The sequence below is a fragment of the Falco biarmicus genome, chromosome 3 (genome assembly GCF_023638135.1).
Source record: "Falco biarmicus isolate bFalBia1 chromosome 3, bFalBia1.pri, whole genome shotgun sequence".
Classification (NCBI taxonomy): Eukaryota; Metazoa; Chordata; class Aves; order Falconiformes; family Falconidae; genus Falco; species Falco biarmicus.
The window spans coordinates 12609326-12627979 of NC_079290.1; the positions used below are offsets into that span (position 1 = coordinate 12609326).

At 48.3% G+C, this 18654-nt stretch overlaps 1 protein-coding gene across 1 annotated transcript; it reads right to left on the reverse strand.

The window, feature by feature from the left end:
• Positions 1-5772: 5772 nt before the first annotated feature.
• On the reverse strand, positions 5773-12079 carry LOC130146158 (lymphocyte antigen 6E). The gene is made up of 3 exons (XM_056332018.1): positions 11920-12079; positions 7743-7862; positions 5773-6594 (listed from the first exon to the last, which is right to left on the reverse strand). The coding sequence occupies exons 1-3, from the start codon at positions 11969-11971 to the stop codon at positions 6386-6388; spliced, it is 381 nt and encodes a 126-aa protein (XP_056187993.1). The 5' UTR covers positions 11972-12079; the 3' UTR covers positions 5773-6385.
• Positions 12080-18654: the final 6575 nt, after the last annotated feature.

The window sequence follows — 18654 nt, forward strand, 5'->3', positions numbered from 1 at the left end:
AAAGCACCTCCCATCTTTCCAGCCTCCTCCCATCTCGCCTGCTGCTCTGGTCAGTGTTGCAGCCTGGAGGTGCCATCTTCCCTCTTGCTCCCCGTGGCTTCTCATGTGGATTTCAGTACCCATGGACTGGGGAGGAAAGGAATGAGGAGGAAAGAAAGGGGAAAGGATTAGCACTGGCAGGAAGGTGGAGCTCTCGATTCGATCATTTTCTTCTTCCTTTAGCACACTCAAACTTTCATTTGCAATCCATCTACTTACGGTACTTTGCGTGATGCCTCCACATCAAAACCAGAAAATGGACCCATTTTCTGCAGCCTCCCTTCCATCCCCACAGCTATTTCTTCCTCCAAAACCCGTGTTTGCCATGACTAGAGTGGAGACATGTCCAGAGGGACAATAAAGGGCAGGGATGGAAAGGCAGGAATTCTCCCACTTCAGACCGATTTGCTAGCACATGGTGTCTCATACCCTGAAGCAATCAGCATGATCTTGGAATGCCAGTGAGAAACGTGTGCAGAGCTAACTGAAACAGAAACACTGCCAGCAGCCCATGTTGTTTATTTACCAGAAGTATTTTCAGGCATTTGGTATTACTGTAACTCTTAACAAGATTCACCTGGAAATACAGACCTTAATGAAGGAAGCAGCTCTATTCTGTGTCAAAACATGAATGGTCTCCCCTCTTAGATCTGGAGAAACAGCATAATTTCCCTGAACTTTCTGAACACCTGAAATGTGGGAGAGACCATCCTGGGCCTGTCTAGAGACAGACAGGTCCCCATGGAGCAGCAGGAGCAGGGACCTGGGCGGCAATGTGAGAAGAAAGGATGGGAACACCAGGCAGGAGGGAGGTGTAGCCTCTTAGGGGCAGGTTTCTTCTGTGACCATCTGCTGTGCAATGCCTTCCAGTCCCCAAAATACTCCCTGTCACCACTGATGCCCTCCCATCCCCAAACCCACCTGTAAGTGAGGCTGCAAATATGGATTGCAAGAAGGGAGTGCAGTGGAGAAGACTCCTTCCCAGGAAGGAGATAGTCCAGGCTCAGGGTAACCAGAGAAAAGGAAAGCTATTTTTATGTCTTTGTTTCAAACAGCCTGTGGCTGTTCCTATGAAACTTCCGAGAGCCCATTGCTGTTATTCTGCACATCTTACATTCCCCAAGGAACATAATCTCCTTCTCCCACGGGATCCAACTGGGCTTCCAAAAATAATAAAGCTTTAAACAAAAATTAGAATGACACGTCTTTGGAAAGCAGCATACATGCTCCCCAGTTCAGGAGAGCAGGGGGGAGACTCCAGAGCAACCATCCCCATGTCTATGTATCTGTGTATGCATGTCTACAGACGGGAGCAGGGCCAGAGCAGCCCCTCCAGCACTGCAGCCCCAGGGAGCTCAGGAAGAGGAGCAGCTGCCCACTGACACCCACACAGGGGCCATTATGTACCCAAAATAGCTGCCCTCTCCAACAAGAAAGAGTGCAGGCTCGCAGGACAAATCCCATCTCCATTCCCAGTAGGGTCACGGGCAAGTCAACGATATTTATGACTATTGAAGGCAAAGACAATCCCTGTTCTTTATCCATCACCACGAAGAGACTCCAATGGCCTTGAGATGGCATGTATGGATTTATCCCTCCCTATATTCTATAGGCTCAGCCTCATGTCTGTCCTCCTTTTGACCAGACTGCAACTCCCAGCCCTGGGCTTTGAATCCAACCCAAGAACTTTCTTTTCACACAAAGCAAGAGGTAATATTTGTAATATCTGCAGAAGCATCCAAGAATTTTGTTCCGAGTGTAACTTTTTTATTAATTCCATATATATTCGTTAGAGTATAAGAAACAATATGTAACATACACTACATATATCTATGTTAATATATTTAAAGGAATCAGCGTTTCTTTATGCTGCTTATTCTTTTACAACAATGGTAATACACGATTACAAATCTCACATATGTATTAGTAAAATCAACATCTCAGTGTAACCATCTTAGTGAAATGAGATCATCCAGCAAAGCTGAAATAAAATGTGTCAGTATTTTTTCTGCAACACTCTATTTGCCTTACTATATTTTCATGAAGTGTCTCAGTTTTGATGAAACGGTAGGGTGTGGTCTGGAAAAAGTGTCCCCTCATAAAACATTGGACCTGGGAAGCCTGTTAAGCCTTTAATTTCTCAATATACACTATCAGAACAAAGCTGGACAAATTAAGACATTCAATCTGTCTCTGATGTTTCTGATTCTCTGCTTTGCATGCAATTATCTGGTTAAAGGTAGCTTGCCCTTGGCTCCCTACTCCCCATTTCATGTGCTCCTTGACTTGTGAGGTCTGGGCTTCAAAGCATCCCTACCAAGTCTACAGAAGCCAGCAGATGGCAGGACCAACTCAGGGCTTCATCTTCTTGGCACCATGGCCACTCCCGAAGTGCAAGACTGGGTGTGTTTATCTCCATTCCAGTTTGATAGCCTCAGACAGCAGCTTTCCAGGGGCGAAGTAACTCCTCCAGCATCAACGAAGGATTCAGCGCCATCTTCATCCCAAACAGCTGAGACCCGCAGCGTCTCACCACTGAGGATGACGGTGAAAGCACGGCACAGCTTCAGGGTGCAAAAGCATTGGGATCACAAGAGCAAGGGCCTTGTGACAGGAGCATCTCCAAGCATCCAGATGTGCACCATATTTGCCTTTCCGGGAGACAGGAGAGCATGGATGCCTATACCTCATTCCAGCATGGAGGCTCAGCCCCCAAGACCAGAGCTACCAGGCTTCCCACCAGGGGTGGTAGGACCACAGCCTCCTTCATGGCAAATAGGGTCCCTGGGTCGTGAGTCATTTCAGATAATCCATAACTTGAGTAAACTAACACCAAGCAAGGACATTCTGTGAGTAGCGATGTGGATCATTTGAGTAATGATTAAGCAACTGGCCTTATTTGTTCTGGCTGTCTGTGCAAGGAAGTCACATCAGGTCTGTGTTCTCCAAAAGAAGAAATTGTGCCCTTTTACCAAAAAACAAACATCTCAAAAAAAGTTGGAAGAACTTTGTTCATTTTTAAGCCCTTCCTTTCAGCAAATGGCAAACCCAGTGAACCTGGGTGGAAAGGGCTGGTGCCGCAGTAAGCTTTGAGCATGTACAGACAAAATATAAAAATGAGAGCCCTTGCGACGTTGGCGTAGTGGTAGATGGCAGCAGCTGCCACTGAATTACAGCCATTTCTAGGAAGGAAGCACGGAAACCATTTTCTCATCAGCACGCTCCAAAATCTGCAGGTATTTGACTTCAGCCGTTCTTTTATTTTCCAGTGAAAACTGTTCCAGGATATTTTATGCTTGTACAGAGCAAAGCTGCCTCCCCTCATCACCTCTCATCCTGTCAGAAAAGGTGAAGATCTGAATTTTCTGCTGAGATTTCGATCTCTGATTCCATAGTCCAAGTAAACACATTCAGAGCACTTAAAGGCTGTCCCACCACTGCCCTAAAGCTCCAAATCAGGCATTTGGTTTAACAAGCCACCACTTATAATGCTCTATAAATGCCAGGTTCTTGCTAGGTATTTTCTTTCTGTTATTAATATTTATTATTACAGCTGCATATTTTCACGCCTTTCTCTCCTGGGCTTTACAGTAGTTGGGGTTTTCACATGATTTCTTGTGCTAAGGATTTGGAGGCAAAAATAAATTCTACAGTAGGACCAAAAATCGTGAGAGTTGGCAAACTGGTCACATGATGCTCGGGATTAAACTGTTGAATAACATCTCTTGTATATCTATCAAAGAAATCTTTGCCACAGGTGCCTGAAAGGAGAAACTGTAAATATCTCACCTTCCATATAATAAGCATACAGGCATACAGCACATGAGGAGGAGACAAAGACAAAGGGAGAGTAAAGAGGAGAAAAAAGCATCTCCATACACAATCTATTCATCATCTATAGGCTCAAGAACACACATGAACTGACCTTCAGATCTGTCCCCTGGCAATGCCATTAATATAACTTGTTATTTGTATAAGGTAAGTAGCCTGCTGAATGCTCTTTCTGCCAGCCGCTGCTCCCTTGCATAATCAACTACTCGACATAAGCAAACTCTGAAATGCTGAGGGAGGGAGATGGTGGTCACTGGAAGAGGCAACCAGGTCTCACAACTCTGCTCATAGCTTTAGCCCACAGGGTCGTCCAGTGCAGCATCCTCAAGAGCCTCATACGGGCTCGAAGAGGCGTTAGGACACAACTATGCTAATGGCTTTTAAGTTTAGCTCTTTGCTCACAGCAGAGGTGTGAGGGCAACCGAGTTCAAAACCAAGATGCCTTTTACCAGGTGGCTAGAAGAGTCACAGCCCCACTACTTGCAAGGTAGCGTACTCTGGGTGCTGCCTTGGTCTCACTACAGGATCTACTCACAGCAAGTGGTGAGGAACAAATTAACCCTGCAAATGAGGTTTCTAACCCTCTTGGGAGGAAGGCTCAGGCACAGGGAAGCTAGGGAATATTTACCCCATTTCTAGTAATTTTTTCCCGTTTTCTCTGTGCTATATGTGCATAGCAGAGGTTTGCGGTGTACCTCAAGCCCTGTGGTCCCAGCAGGCAAGGGAGGATGCATTAACCAGAGGAAGGCACATCTGAGGACCAATGAGACAAGCGATGCATTCTTACCAAACTCATCACCTAATTGTAGGTCATGTCACAAAGACCAGTCCCTCCTGTTGTAAAGGCTGTCATTAGCATCTGTGTCATTTTAATTAAAAGATGGGGAGAAGGAAGAGGAAAAAACGCATAACCCTTTTTGTTGTAAATATTTCTAAACATCTGCACACCATCTTTCAAAAGCAGCTGTTTATCACACATTTAAGTGGGGACAGAGGTGTAACTGAACAGTGCGTGCAGCTTGAGCAGCTTTTGGTTTTGACACAAAATCAGAGAACCACACACAAGGAGGTTATGGCTAGAGTGTCAATGCTACACCTGTTTTTTGCTGCTAGAAGAGAAAAAAAGTGCAGTGCACCTCTGATCAATCAGTGGAAGTGACAGCAAGCTTTCGCCAGACAGTTTAAGGCTCAGTTTTGGGGTTTTTTTGTGTCTAGTAAGTCCACAGGTAGGCAAAGCAGGTAGGAAACCAGCTTGATGCAGATGGTAGGTGGACACATCTCCCATGGGATGGCTGACAACTTCCAGAAGCAACGTTGCTGGAAGATCCTGGGATCTGAGGGACAGCAGGAGTGGCAGATGTGGTGGTGAAGTCACCTTCTGCAGTCCACGTGACCATCAACCAGGGATGGCAGGTAGAAGCTAAAGATCTGAGTATTGATATCTTTGCTTTTGACTTCACTATATTTTGCAAACACACCTGTTGCCCTGGATCATTTACGTATCGATGTTATTGTCCAAAGTGGGGAAATCGAGACATCAAGTCTTTGCATCATGCAGCCTAATTTTTAGCAGTCCTGATCCCTGTGTGCTTGCTCCATTAGGAGTAACGGGTTTGCCTCAGATCCCAACAACTGGCATTTTTCACTAAAATGCACCTGGAAAAGGTGATTCCCAAGAGAGGTGACACAAGCTGGCTCAGGGATGTTTGTCAGAAAGGACAGCAACAGGGAGGAGATGGACTTGCTGCTCAGAGGTGAACTGGAAGGAATGCTGAGGTGAAGCACTCAAAAGCTGCTGGAGAGGGTAAGAGGCCCACGTGCCAGGCATATTTGGGTTTTCCATAACAGCATTTCAAATGTCTCTGTCTGGAGCAAGGAAACAGACACAGCACACGTTCCATCTCAGGTAACAACAGGAGCATGTTTATTCAGGTCTGGCACTTACAGAGCTCGGAAGGACAAGGTACACATCATTTGTTTTCCAGAAAAGTCAGCCCAGGATCAGAAGAAACAAAACGATTTTATAAAAAGAGACTGCAGCTGCAAGGGGTCAGGAATGTGTCTCCTTTCGGGTCATGCATTCCGATGCCCAGACCACCCATGGGCTGGAGCACGCCGGTGCCAGGCACCTACGCAGAGCGAGAGGCAGGAACGTCTGAACACTTGACCAGGTGGTGTCTGGGGTTAATTGGTTCTCGGCGAGTCCCAGCCTTGTTTTAACCAACCTTAGCAATGAGGGGGAGGGTATTAGGTATAAAAGCACAAACCCTTCCAAAATGATCCACCTTTGCCAAGGAGGTGTGAGAGTGCAATGGGGTATATCCACAGAAGGAGGAGAACAGCTTGGCCAAACCGCCCAGGTCTCCAATGCTCGAAGAGCATAAAGTCTGGGAAACAACCACCTTGGAAGCCTGCTGAAAAGTAGAGGATCTCCTTGCAGACAGCAACAGAGAAGATATTGGCTAATGAGACCTGCAACAGCCCGTGAAAGATGGCTCTTCCTCAGCCAGCCCCATCACTCACGAGCCCTGAGGATGTAGATGAAGCTAATGAGGACCCCCAAGGCCAGTACCGTGTAGCTGGCTTTCACGCTGCTGGAACCACTGATGTTGCAGAGGAAAGAGTCGCAGCAGTAAACAGACGCAGCCGCTATGCCGAGGTTAATCCCAGCGCTGGGGCAAATGGGAGAGCATCCTTTGGAGATGGACTGGCCAGACTTGCTGCCTGAATTTAGGTTGGGATGGGCGGAAAGGAAGAAAAGCAAAAAGAAATGGGTTTAGAATGTTTCTTGGCTTTCTGATCACCTGTTCTGCAAAGGAAATAACAGAACTGAAATAGATGAAGTATCACAGGTGGCACAGAGAGGATGAAGTACTTCTCAGCGTCAACCTACGGAGAGTAATCTCAGCCAGCCCACACGTTTCAAGAAACACCCATGATAACTTCCCACACAGACCCTAGAGATCATGCAACAACCCAGAGACACTACTTCCAGGCCATCAGCCAAAGTCTGGCCGCCATGGCTCCAGTGAAGAATCTCAAAAATCCCACTCAAGCTTGACCCTGGGACTCCTCAAGCGAGACAGGGAGCACGGGGTGTACAGAGCACCAGGGAGGCACTCATGAGCAAAGTCTGTGTTTCAAGCGCTGGCTGCAGGAGGTGCAGCAAGCATTTAGCAGCAGGAAATTGGAAACCGTTAGCACTGTGCTAAGACCAGAGGTTTGTAAAAGCTCCCAGCCTCCATTTGTGCACCCACAACCCACCCACATCACAGACCGTGCAACTCAGGCATGCAACACCCCTCCCCTCCTGCAAGGGAGAGCAAGGCAAGCCAGGCTGGGCTCTGGGCTCTGCAATGGCACTAGGAGACTTGCCAGAGCAGCCTGCTTCCCTTGGAGCAGCAGCCAGGAAGCACAGAGCCACCCATATCTTTCCTGGAACTTAGGGAGGAAAACTGCAAATTCTCCCTTCCTGGCAACCCCACTTTGTCCACGGAGAGCAAAGAAGCAAATGTGCGACTCAGGAACGAATAACCCAAATGCAGGGCAAAAGTAGGAAGGGCAACCCTGGAGTTTCCTACAGAGGAAGCCTGCAGCATCCTCCACGCTTCCACTTATTCATCCGCAACCTCCCCGCCCCCAACCAGAAATTCCCTTCGGACTCCCAGCATCACTGCAAGCACGTGGGCTTTAACGTGACTCTGTCTGGCAGCACGTCCCTCATAAAAATTCCCTTGGGATGGTCCAACATTCAGCTGCTAAGCAGAACTTTCCCTTTTTTTCAGCCAAAGGAAGGAAAGCCTTCCTGCAGCTCAGCAGGTGACCCAGGAGAGCAGCCAAGAGGGGCAGCAGAAGGTCCTGTCACCACTCACCAATTCCCATTCCAACATACGTCGTCACGCAGTGGTTTTCATTCTCCCCACACTTGACAGGCTTCAGGCAGGCCCAGTTGGAGGACGCATCCGAGCAAGAAAAGCAGATCAGCGTGTGGGCTGCAAGAGAAAGGCATACATCGGTTAAGGGCTGGTGGGAAGATCTCCTCGCTTGGTGGTCCCCACCTCTAGCAAATGGCACGCACTGCATCTGGCCACAGCCACCCTTGCTATTTCAGCTGTATCAGCCTGTGACAGGTTTTTTCCAAAAAAATTGGCCAGATGAAGTGTTCAAGCATAAGGGATACATTTTGAGCTCTTGGCAGGATCAACTGTCAGCTAAAGCCTCAATACAACCACAGGTCAACCCAGTACTTTATGGCATGCTCCTGTTTGCACCAAGAGCGGGTTCAAGCTACAGCCGCCAACTTGAAACAAAACAATAGAAGCATGTTCAAACCTGCAGCCTGGAGCCTGAGATTTGGGCTTATTCAGCTCAGCTACTGTGGACACTGATGGGAAATGCTCCAGGCATGCACATGGGTTTGAGCCTTCTGTGACCTGGCCTTTGGCAGCAGGGCACAAAGCTCAGGCTACACTTGTGCTAGCACATGTGGTGGAAATGATTTCTCAGCTAGAGCAAGCCCAGCATTGCAGCAAGACCTGCAAGGACTTGCACTGTCCCACTACCCAGGGAGTCACAGCACTATGAAGGCAGCATATGCAACCAACCTTTTTAATCTGGAGCAGGGGGATAGCAAAAAAAGCATGCCTTCCTTCATGGCAGGTCCCCTAAAATGGTTTATCCTACACCAGCAGGATGGACTGCACCAGCTGGCTCCCATCCCTCATCCTTCAGATCTGCCCAAGAAAGAGGAAAGATTGGAAAATAGCATTCAGTTGTGGGAAATGGTTGCAGAAACAGCCTGGACCAGTGACTCAGCAGGGACATATGCACTTTGCTGTGGACAGATGATCCTCCCTGTACTTTACATATAAGAACATCATATCCACACTGCAATTGTTGACCTGTATACACAGACAGATCAGGTCTGTTCCTGATGTTTCACGGACTCTGATTTTTGAGCACTCCAACAGCAATTCCTTCCATGAGGCACTGCCCTTCTATTTTACAGGATGCAAAATGGAGTGGGAGCTGATTCAGGATGGGAAGTGCAACAGCATCATTCCTGTTCCTACCACTTTCAGCCCCACCACAAGCAGATTATCCTAAGGACATGAAGTTGGTGAAGCCCTGGGAGAGCTTGCTGAGGCTCAGCAGCCCCTTCATGGAGTGTTTTGAAGACTAAGTTGGATAAATATTGGTAAGCAGCTGTCCCGCTCTTCCATGGGACTGCATGACTTCTTGTGGTTCTTCTCAGTCCTGTTTCTCTCAGGAATTGAAAAGCTTTTTTATGAGAAAATTGGTGAAAAAATAAAATTGTTGTCAGACAAATTACTTTTGAGCAGCCACAGCCAAGGCAGGGAAAGAAAACAAAAGCATAACCTCAGGAAAACAGATTAAAGTGGGTTAGTGGGAGATCCTGAATGTCACATCAGGGCAGCCATTGACTCTGCTTTGGAGACAAAGCCAACACCACAACCCCCTGAGCAAGAATGCCATGGATTGTGTCATACATCTTCCAACAATCAGTCTGCAAACGATCCCTGCAACAAAACCAAGTTACCTAAAGTATGCCAGTGCAGCAGCCACAACAGATACACAGCACCCAGGATTACAGGGCCACCAGTTGAGTCAAAAGCCCCAGGAGAGATTCGTCAGTGGACCTTGCTTCTAGATCTAGGAGACAGGGAGGAGGATGAAGCCAGCCATTGAGTCTGCACCTGTCATTGTCCCTTGCTGAGCCCTCAGAGCGTTTCCATGGGTTGGCCAAACCTCAGTGTGGGACCTCAGAGAGAAATCCAGCTCTCTCCTGCTCCCTTGTTCCCAGCATGTTTCTGCTCTCAAGTCTCAGGCGACCTGTCCCAAAGCCTTTGCCTTGCAACCACCCAAGGGCAAACTGAGGAGGCAAATTGACTCATCCCATTTCACAGGAATTGTCTGCAACCAGGAATGAAGTGGATTACAGGCTTCCTGTGGGCATGATGGGAGGACATATGTCCTCATATCTATTTGCTCACTATGCTGAACACATGAGTCGAGTGGTGCAGTGCTATTCATTAAGGCTTAAGAGGTTCCAGATACAAACACATCACAAATATTTGCTCATGCACATGAAAGTGCTTTTAGGCATGAAATTCTCTACCACGTGACTAAATCTATGCTCCTACCACAGCACCTCCTACCTGTCCCCATGTTTTTCTCTGTCACATTTACGTATTACCCCTTGTCTTAATATAGACAAAATCCTTCCAGAAGAGGCAAGTCTGTTTAAGAGAAGAAATACACAGTCGTAACTAGTGCCACTTTCTGCCCCACCAAAACAGATAACTGAAAAATCCACTGCAGAGTTAAGAGAGCAAGCAGGCTGAGTGTTTTAAACAAAAGGCACAAGAGGAGTGGCATAATTATTTTATGCAGCTGGAGACAGAGCAAAGAGTTGGAGCTCAAGGCTACCAAAAAAAAAAAAAAAAAAAAAAAAAGCCCAAGACTGAACAATGCAAAAGGGAAGCCTCGTTTTCGCCAACTAGAAAATGCAGCGTTCTTGCACAGGAAGAATTTATGTGTTTATTTGTTTGCTGCTTAGCTCCTTGGAGGAACAAAGAGCTCCCAAAACAGAGCAGACCATTTGGGGGGATTCCTCAGGTAAGAGGCTGAATCCATTCTTGCAAGGGGAGGGGGGGGGTGGGTGGAGAGCAGCCTGTAAAAGCCCACTCTGAAACTCAGCAGCACCAGTGGAAAATGCTGTTGCTTCAGCAGCTTTCATTCGGTTCCTATGCCCAACGCTCTTTCCTTTTCCACTGCACTTAGACGAGATCCTTATTTATACACCATATGCAAGATCTTAAGGGGACTTTGAGCAGGTAGTAAAGCTTTTCTGCAAGACTCCCTCGGATGCGCTGGAAGCATTTGGGGATAAAGCTACCTGCAACAAGACTAAGAACTTACTTTAAAGCTGAACGGTTTTTTGGAGGAGGGAGGAAATGAAACCTCTTATTGCCTTGGCCTGGACAACCCATCCTCCCAGCTGGAACGGAGCATAAGTCAGCTGGGCTCTGATGGAGAGCCAAGGCTTGAATTGCCAGTTGCTTCCTGGAAGTCACGGGGGGAAGGGGGCATAGAAAGTACAGCAACCAACTAGTTTCTTTTCACCGGTGTCCTCTGGAGACAAGAAGAGCCCGCGATTCCTGAGCAGAGCCTCACAGGGCCCAGAACTCTCCTGTTTGCTCTTTGTTTGGCTTTTCTAAGCATCAACATATGGAAACAATACAGGGCTCTGCACGGCCCCATGGAGTTTGGATAGTCAGAAATGGAGTCGCCGGGAAGGCGGGGATTGCAGACCCTGCGACTTGGCCACAACTTGCAGTTGTAACACCCAACAACACGAAGCGTGCTCTCTCCCCTGCTTCGGTGGCAGCCCCAAGATGCACTCCATGGGGTACGGTCCCTTGGGGGTCACCACCCACACGTCGGCCACCGCAGCCTTCCCTGACGGATGCTGGGGGGCGACAGCAGGAGGCAGAATCACGAGCGGCTCTGCCCAGACTTTGCTCCATCAGCCATTGCCAGGCTGGGCTCCATCTCCCCTCCACCCTCCTTCCCCTCGGCTGCATCTCAACCCATTTCGGCGCCGTTATCCCGGCTCGCTGCACCAGAAAGGGGGAGCGGGGCCGGCCCTGGGCTTTGTTCGAGCTGCAACTGGGAAAAGCTCCAACAAAATACCCACATGCACAGCTGGAGATGCACACCTATACATACAGGCACTGAAGTTCCTGCTCCGAGAGGGATCCTGCTGCGAGGTAGGTTTTGGAGAGCCACACACACACACGCCCCGCGCCAAAGCCCGGCACGGCTCAGCTCTGTCCCCCCAACCCCTTTACAACCCTCACCCCCGCTCCCTGCAAAGCTCCAACTTCCAGAGCCCCCCTTGCAAGACGCAGCGCGCGCACGCACGCACACACCGCAATTTGCACCCAAACCCAGGGCTGGGGAGCGACTGGGGAGAGGTGGTGGTGGCTGGGTGACGAGGGCATCCCCCCCCCCATCCCCCATTACCTCTCTCCACGCACAGCACCGCAGCCAGAACAGCGAACAGGAGCGCCTTCATGGTGCGGCGGTGGGGCCAGGAGTTGCGCAGGGCGGCTGGCGGCGCGCAGAGCTGGCGGCAGGGCCGGGCGCCGGGGGTGGGGAAAGGCCAGAAGCCCCGCCCCGCGGGCCGGCCCGTGCCCCGCGCCGCCTTCCGCAGCGCTTCCCCGGCCCCGCCTGGTTTCGTTTCTCCGCTCCGGGGAGCCGGGGCCGGGGAAAGGGGAGCGCTGCGCCTCCGCGGCTTCTCGGCTGGACCGCGCCTGGCCCGCCGAGGGTGCTTAATGCCTTGCGGGAGCAGAGCCAGCTAGCCTCTGGCCCTGCCGCAATGGCTTTCTCCATCCACCTTTCGGGTCCCTTCTATGTGCCTGAGGGAACAGACGGGAGTAGGAGGGCTCCCTGTATACCGGACCCCACTCATGCACAGCCCTTTTCAAGTGCAACCCCCTGCATCCACGACTTCCTCCACCCACGAGGACCTGCTGTGTTCGTGTCTCCCTCCTCTCCTCCGCGCATCTTCACTCACAGATTCCCTGAGCACAGACACACACCCATACACCCCCCACCACCCTGTAAACACACCTGCCCTGCCTGTGCAAACCCCTGTGTGCAGGGTTCCCTTCAGGCATGGACCTCCTGCATGTAAGGCCCTCTGAATGCGCAAGCCTGCATGACACCCTCTTTCCATGTATAACCCCTCCACCTGCACAGCCCCCATGCAAGACCCAAGCACACAGAGAACCAATTTCCCTAGCCGTTTACCAGACCCTAAATGGGATGACATATGGGGTTGGGAAGCTTGAAGGTAGGAGGGCCCAGCAGCTGGTGTGACACAGGACAGCCTGCGCTGCTTGGCAGGATTGTGTCTTCAGAGCATAGGACAGCCCACCAGAAAGGTTTGTTGGAGTGGCCCAGGTTCAGTAGATCCCACAGAAATAGCTGTGTCCTCCAGGAAATAAGCTGCAGCAAGGGCGCTGGGGGAGGCACCGCGTGAAGCTGGCTGTCAAGGAAGTCTGGGATGGAGGAGATGGTTGGTGAGCCAGCAAGAAACAAGCAGGTTTGACAAACTCTGTATGCCACTGATGGGTTTAATTCTGCAGAATCAGCATTTCCTGGCAAATGCATCTGCCAGAAGAAATTCCAGTTTCTGTCTTGTCAGAGTGCATTCAGAGTCCTCTTCTTGAAAAACAAATCCATGCCTGCAAACCCCCACTTCCCTATTCTTTTCTGTGGCTCTTTTTTTTTTTTTTTCCCTAATCATTGCCAGTTATTTTAGGAGGAACTGACTGTGAGCAGTGTGTTTCTGTGGTCTAATATCTTCCACTGAAATGAGCTGCTGGGACTGTTTCATTCTCTGGTTTACAAATTAAATACTTTAAAAATGGGAAGTTTCAGTTTTGCGGTAGCCTGTGCAACTGTAGTTCACATACACTCACAAGACCCCTGTCTCATACAGACCAAGTTCAGGTTGTGTATGTGAGAGTCGGTCTGGTTTTTTTGTAGCCTACATCTGAGCAGTCTCACAGCATTTATCTCAGTTTTGAGATGAAGCACCTGAGATTTAATTTCTGTGTATCAGGAAGGCACAGCACATTCCTTCAGCTCTCCTGTTCCTTTGATGTCTTGCATGCTCCCCTATCCCCACCAGAAGCCTACAAGGGCCTACAGCTTTCTGGGTTTGTCCCTCATACAACTTTAACATTATTGGTTCCACTGTTTCATGGAGAGGACCTGCCTGCTGCTAGGAAGGAAGAGAGAGGACCTAAGAATCACACAGGGGACAAGTCACCATGGGATCTGGAGTTATCCCAATACAACTGATGTTACAAATTTGTTATTAGTTAGAATTAGCAACCATATTTGTTTATATTGAAACACATTTGATCTTATAGAGTTATTTTAATATGAATATAGAATTATAAGAAATATTTTAGTGGAGTTTGTGTTTGCACAACAACCGACAGCTACTATGAAATCCTTTGTACAGCCCTGTACACTAGGTCAGAATCACCTAGTAGGAATGATTAGAACTCAGATAGCAGACTTAAGATTCAAGATGACTGGATACATTTTTTACGTGTAGACTAGGAGAATGCATTGAGATGTCAAAATGCAGAATTAATGGGAACTGGGGAGAGTCAACTGGAACAACCCGTAGATACCTGCCAAGAAACAGTTACCTTAAGTAAAAGGTAATTCCGGCAGGGGGAGATCGCAACCACCAACTCATGTACCACCTACCCAATAGTACCCCAGACCATTTCTAGATCTTTCTAAACTTTACTGCGTAGAATTGGATATGGGAGGAGAGTATGTTAATGATTTTCAGGAAATATTATGTTTATGCGTGAATACTTAATGAATATGTATGAATAAGTTCTATATATGGTGTACGATTTTGAAGCTTGGTGTGCATTGATCGTGAGAGGACTCACTCATGCACCCGGCCATCAATAAATAAGTGTCTGCTTATCTACATCACATTGGTGTCAATAAGTTCTTCATTCCAAGATTTTGGTAACACTGAAATGGCTGCAGGGGACAGGACAGCTTTAATTACAGGATGCTGCAAATGAAAGAGCTTGGCAGAGCGACTGGGGATGAATTTGCTATGGTGGAAGATACGCCAGGTGAGGAAGCTCTTCTGAAAGCCTGCTGGTCTAAGCCCACGTCTCCCACCTCCTCACCAAGGCTACAATGTGGGCCAGCAGACTTCAAAGCTCAGTGCAGCAGCTCTGATGGCAGGACTTTCTGTTCTAGACCAGCACACAGCAAAACACCACACTGAAGGTTCCAGACTCCTTTTGCAAGTTGTTGGAGGGCTTCATTGAACTGTTGGCTTCATACTGTGAATGCAAGGCAAAAAAAAAAAAAAAAAAAAGTCTCTTCACAAGGAGATTATAAGAAAGGCAGCATGGGTAAAGTCTAGCAACAGGAATGTGGTCTGTATTGGGGAAAGGTGGATAAAGATACAAAAAATACACTTAAGGGAAAAGGAGATAAGGAAGCAGTTGGGTCATAAAGTGAACTGGTGCTAGAGTAAATATTTCAAGGTCTACTTGCATGATGGGGATGAATGGCTAGTTTTAAAACCGGGAAAGATGAAGAGTATGGCAGCTGCCTTCAGGGGTCAAGGGAGCAGGGTAGCAGGGATGGGTGCAGCAATTAAAACTAGAATTACTAGGTCTGCAAGGTTTTGGTGCTGAACAGGCACTTTAGGAAATTGAGCTTAAAATGTGGGCCTGCTAAAAGCTTGCTCATCTTCTGTGGAGCTAGACAGTTTTCTTCACTCATCTTCTGTGGCACGCAGAGAGTTTCCTTCACCATCACACTTCTGTTTCAGGGCTTGGGCAAGACTTTCTGAGCCTGATCAGGGCTGTGCTTGTGGGTCACTGTGAGGCACCCAAGCCCCAGTCCAATTTGCAAATGAAATGTTTCCCCAGTTAGTGAAGCAGAGTTGTTTTGTGGAGCAAACCTGCTAAAACCACTTTGCATAGATGCCACAGAAAGTGGACAAAGTCCTTTCCTTTGATTTCTAGAGACGAGAAGTGCTCAGTCTTCTCTTCTGAAGGAAAGGATAGAGACTGCTCTATGGAAAAGCCCTGTCCCACCTGCCAAAGCTATCTCTGTATACTGATAACTGGTACTGTAAAATGTGGAGTATCAGTTTGGCACGGCAGAGGACTGCAAAGACATGATCTGTCCTCTGGCCTGAAAGAACAGGAGCCAAGACCTCCATCCTTGCTGCAAGGCATGTTTCCCCTCAGACAAACAAGGTTTTTTTCCCAGAGCAGTCTGCTGCAAAGTAGTCATGCCATAAAGGCCGTCACTGCCCCAAGTGCTGGCATAGCCTCCTACACTGCAAAGAGTGTTGAAGCCATGATGCAGCATCCCCAAGACTCCTGTTCATGTTGTCTTGCTCCACCTGACTGAATGAGAGGGGTTGACTTCATACACCAGCCCTTCCCCAGTATTCCACTTCTGGATTTTTCTCCTCCTGAAGCCCATTTTGGTTGCTCTGCATCAGAGCTGCCCAGCAGACTTTCAGGAACATTCTTGGATCATCCAAGGATGCTCCAGACACAAGTTTTTCAGGGGCAAACCAATCCACAATTGTTTCTTTGAGCCTTCTTGCTGTCTACAGGGCCAAACAGCTCACTGTCCTCTGTCACCTTGACAGGCATGACTGTCCTCTGGCACTCTGACAGGCACCCTCTGCTGCAACCTGTGGGAACAGACCTGAGATAGCTCTTAGTTAGCTACTGAGTTTCCTGAAAATGGGTGCATAACCAGGCACCTTTTTGGACTGCAATATTTACTGGAACAGGACCTTCATCTGCCCACTCAAACCACAACCTGCAGTCACAATCAGGCTGTCAGATTTATGAACTTTTATTTCTGGTTGATGTTAACATTTCCGTTTTCCTTCTTTCCTGGAGTGGTTAAGGTGAAGGTGGTTTGCTGGCTGGTGCATGCTCAGTTGGTATTTGAGAAATCAGCATTCTTACACCTCCTCCTTCCAGAGTCTGCATGACTCACACTTCGTCTTGCTTGTTTGTTCCAGGCTTTTGACAGCAAAACAGTTGTGAAGCTTTAAGCAGGGGTCATTACTCAGGCAAAAAGTTCAACTGTGATTGCTGCTGTAATGTCTCCAGGCTACTGGAAGTGTGCTGGAAGATACATCCATGTCTGGAGCAACCAGGGTACCTCTGAAGAAAGGTTGCTCTAGAGTGCTCCAGCATTATAAACTGACTCCTCTACAAATGGGCTCACGTTGTCATGCCCTGTGTGCATGCATAGGCCTTAACTGTCCTGACCAGTCTCACCAAGGACCTCTATTCAGCCTGTGACTGTGGGTCCAGGAGCCCCATTTAAGCTCAAGCCTGAGCCTTTCATCCTTGCCAGGACTATGCCATAAGTGTGCCTATCTCCAGCCATCACCTGGATGCTGTAGGTAGTTTGTCTCCAGCTCTGTTCCTGGCCTTGTGTTGGCCACAGGGCTCAGGTTGTGACCTTGTCCCCAACTCAGCCGCTGGATGGCCCTTCACCTATGTAGTAGGTATGCCTGTCTCCAGCCCTGTCTCCATCTCCTGGGAACACTTTGGACACATGTTGTAACCTTGTTTCCAGTCTTGGCCTCTTTTGAACCATCAGTAAGGTTCTGCAGCAACCTGCAAAGGTTCCTGTGCCTGAGAGCATCTCCTTTCCCACAGCATGGACATCACCTGGTGGTTTTGGGGAGAGAGAGGCTTTTCAAGCCCTTCCCCATCTCTTCCACCAACGATTTGCCTCTCTGTAAAAAAGGAATTCACAAGGCTTCAGGGAGACTGCACAAACGGTGCCAAAGCTGCAGACAAGGTGCTGGGCTTGTGGAGCTTTGCAGTAGAAATGTTAAGTTTGATATGAAAGACATAGGAGTTGGAATGTGCAAGTTTGTGAAAGCACCTAAAAGAAACAGCAGAGCAAGGGTTAAAGGGAAAGGCGTGTGCTGACTAGACAAAAGCATGCTCTAGAGCACCCTGTGTTTGACTTCATTCAGATGAAAAGGAGGAATAAACTGACCTTAGATAAGAGTCTCCAGAGGAGGAAGAACTGGGTAGGAGCCATAAAACACCCAGATAAAGAAAACAAAAGAACTGGGAGCTTCAGGAATTTCACCTAAGAGAGGCAAAATAAAAGGAAAATGGAGCTAAACCGGCTTTCTCTCTCCAAAGGCTGTAAAAGGCAAGTCCAAAATCAGTCTGTTGTGCTCTGCCAAGAACCTCAGAGGCATGGTGAGAACTGCATAGCTGTCATCTCTTGGCTACCTGTGGCGCAGCAGTGACACTGGCCAGATCACCCAAGCACACACATGTTGGTGCTTGTGAGACAGTGATCAAACTAAAACTGGAAGAATGTGTGTGAGAGGGCAAAATCAACTTTGTTAGAGATTTTTTATGATAAAATTGCTTTCTTCTCCGGGAAGATCTTGCAGTAAGTTTTATTACACTAATTTCCTGAAGACTGCATGTGCAGAAGGGAGTTTCTTGTTCCCAGGAGCAGTGTCTGCACGTTATCTAATTGCTGATTAACATCTAATATTGGAGCAGGCCCTGGAGCTGGAGGCAGGTCCCAGATGAGCTATTGTGAGCATCTGGCACAGAGCCAGTGCCTGTTTCCTGGCCTTGCTGGATCAAGGAAGATTGAACCCCTGTCACCCCCATGCATGATGACAATGCTTTGTGTGGTGCTTAGGGATTTGTCTAGGTGAGAAATCAGCTGGAAGAGGTGAAAATTGTATGTAATTCATATTCTGCAGGGTTGTATCTCCACTCACTGCCTCAGCACTACTATTGCTTTTACTGTTGACTGAAATCCTGGGGGTCCTGGAGGTGTTTTGAGGGTTAAACACCCTTTGGAGTAAAGTTCCTACATGATGTCAGTGGAAGAGCATCTTTGGGTCGCCTTTGCTGCTAGACATTGCTATGTATTTGGCTTTGAGCAACCTGGTCTAGTGGAAGGTGGCCCTGTCCATGGCAGAGGGGTTGGAACTAGATATCTTTAAGTCCCTTCCAACCCAAACCATTCTGTGATTCTTTGATAAAGCAAAGTCAAGCCTGAACATCACAATTCTGCTTTAGTGAAGGGAACCAACACCCACAAGAGGTTCATGGGAATGACAGAAAGGAGATGGAGAGAATCGGGAAAGGCAACTGAGTTCATTCTCCA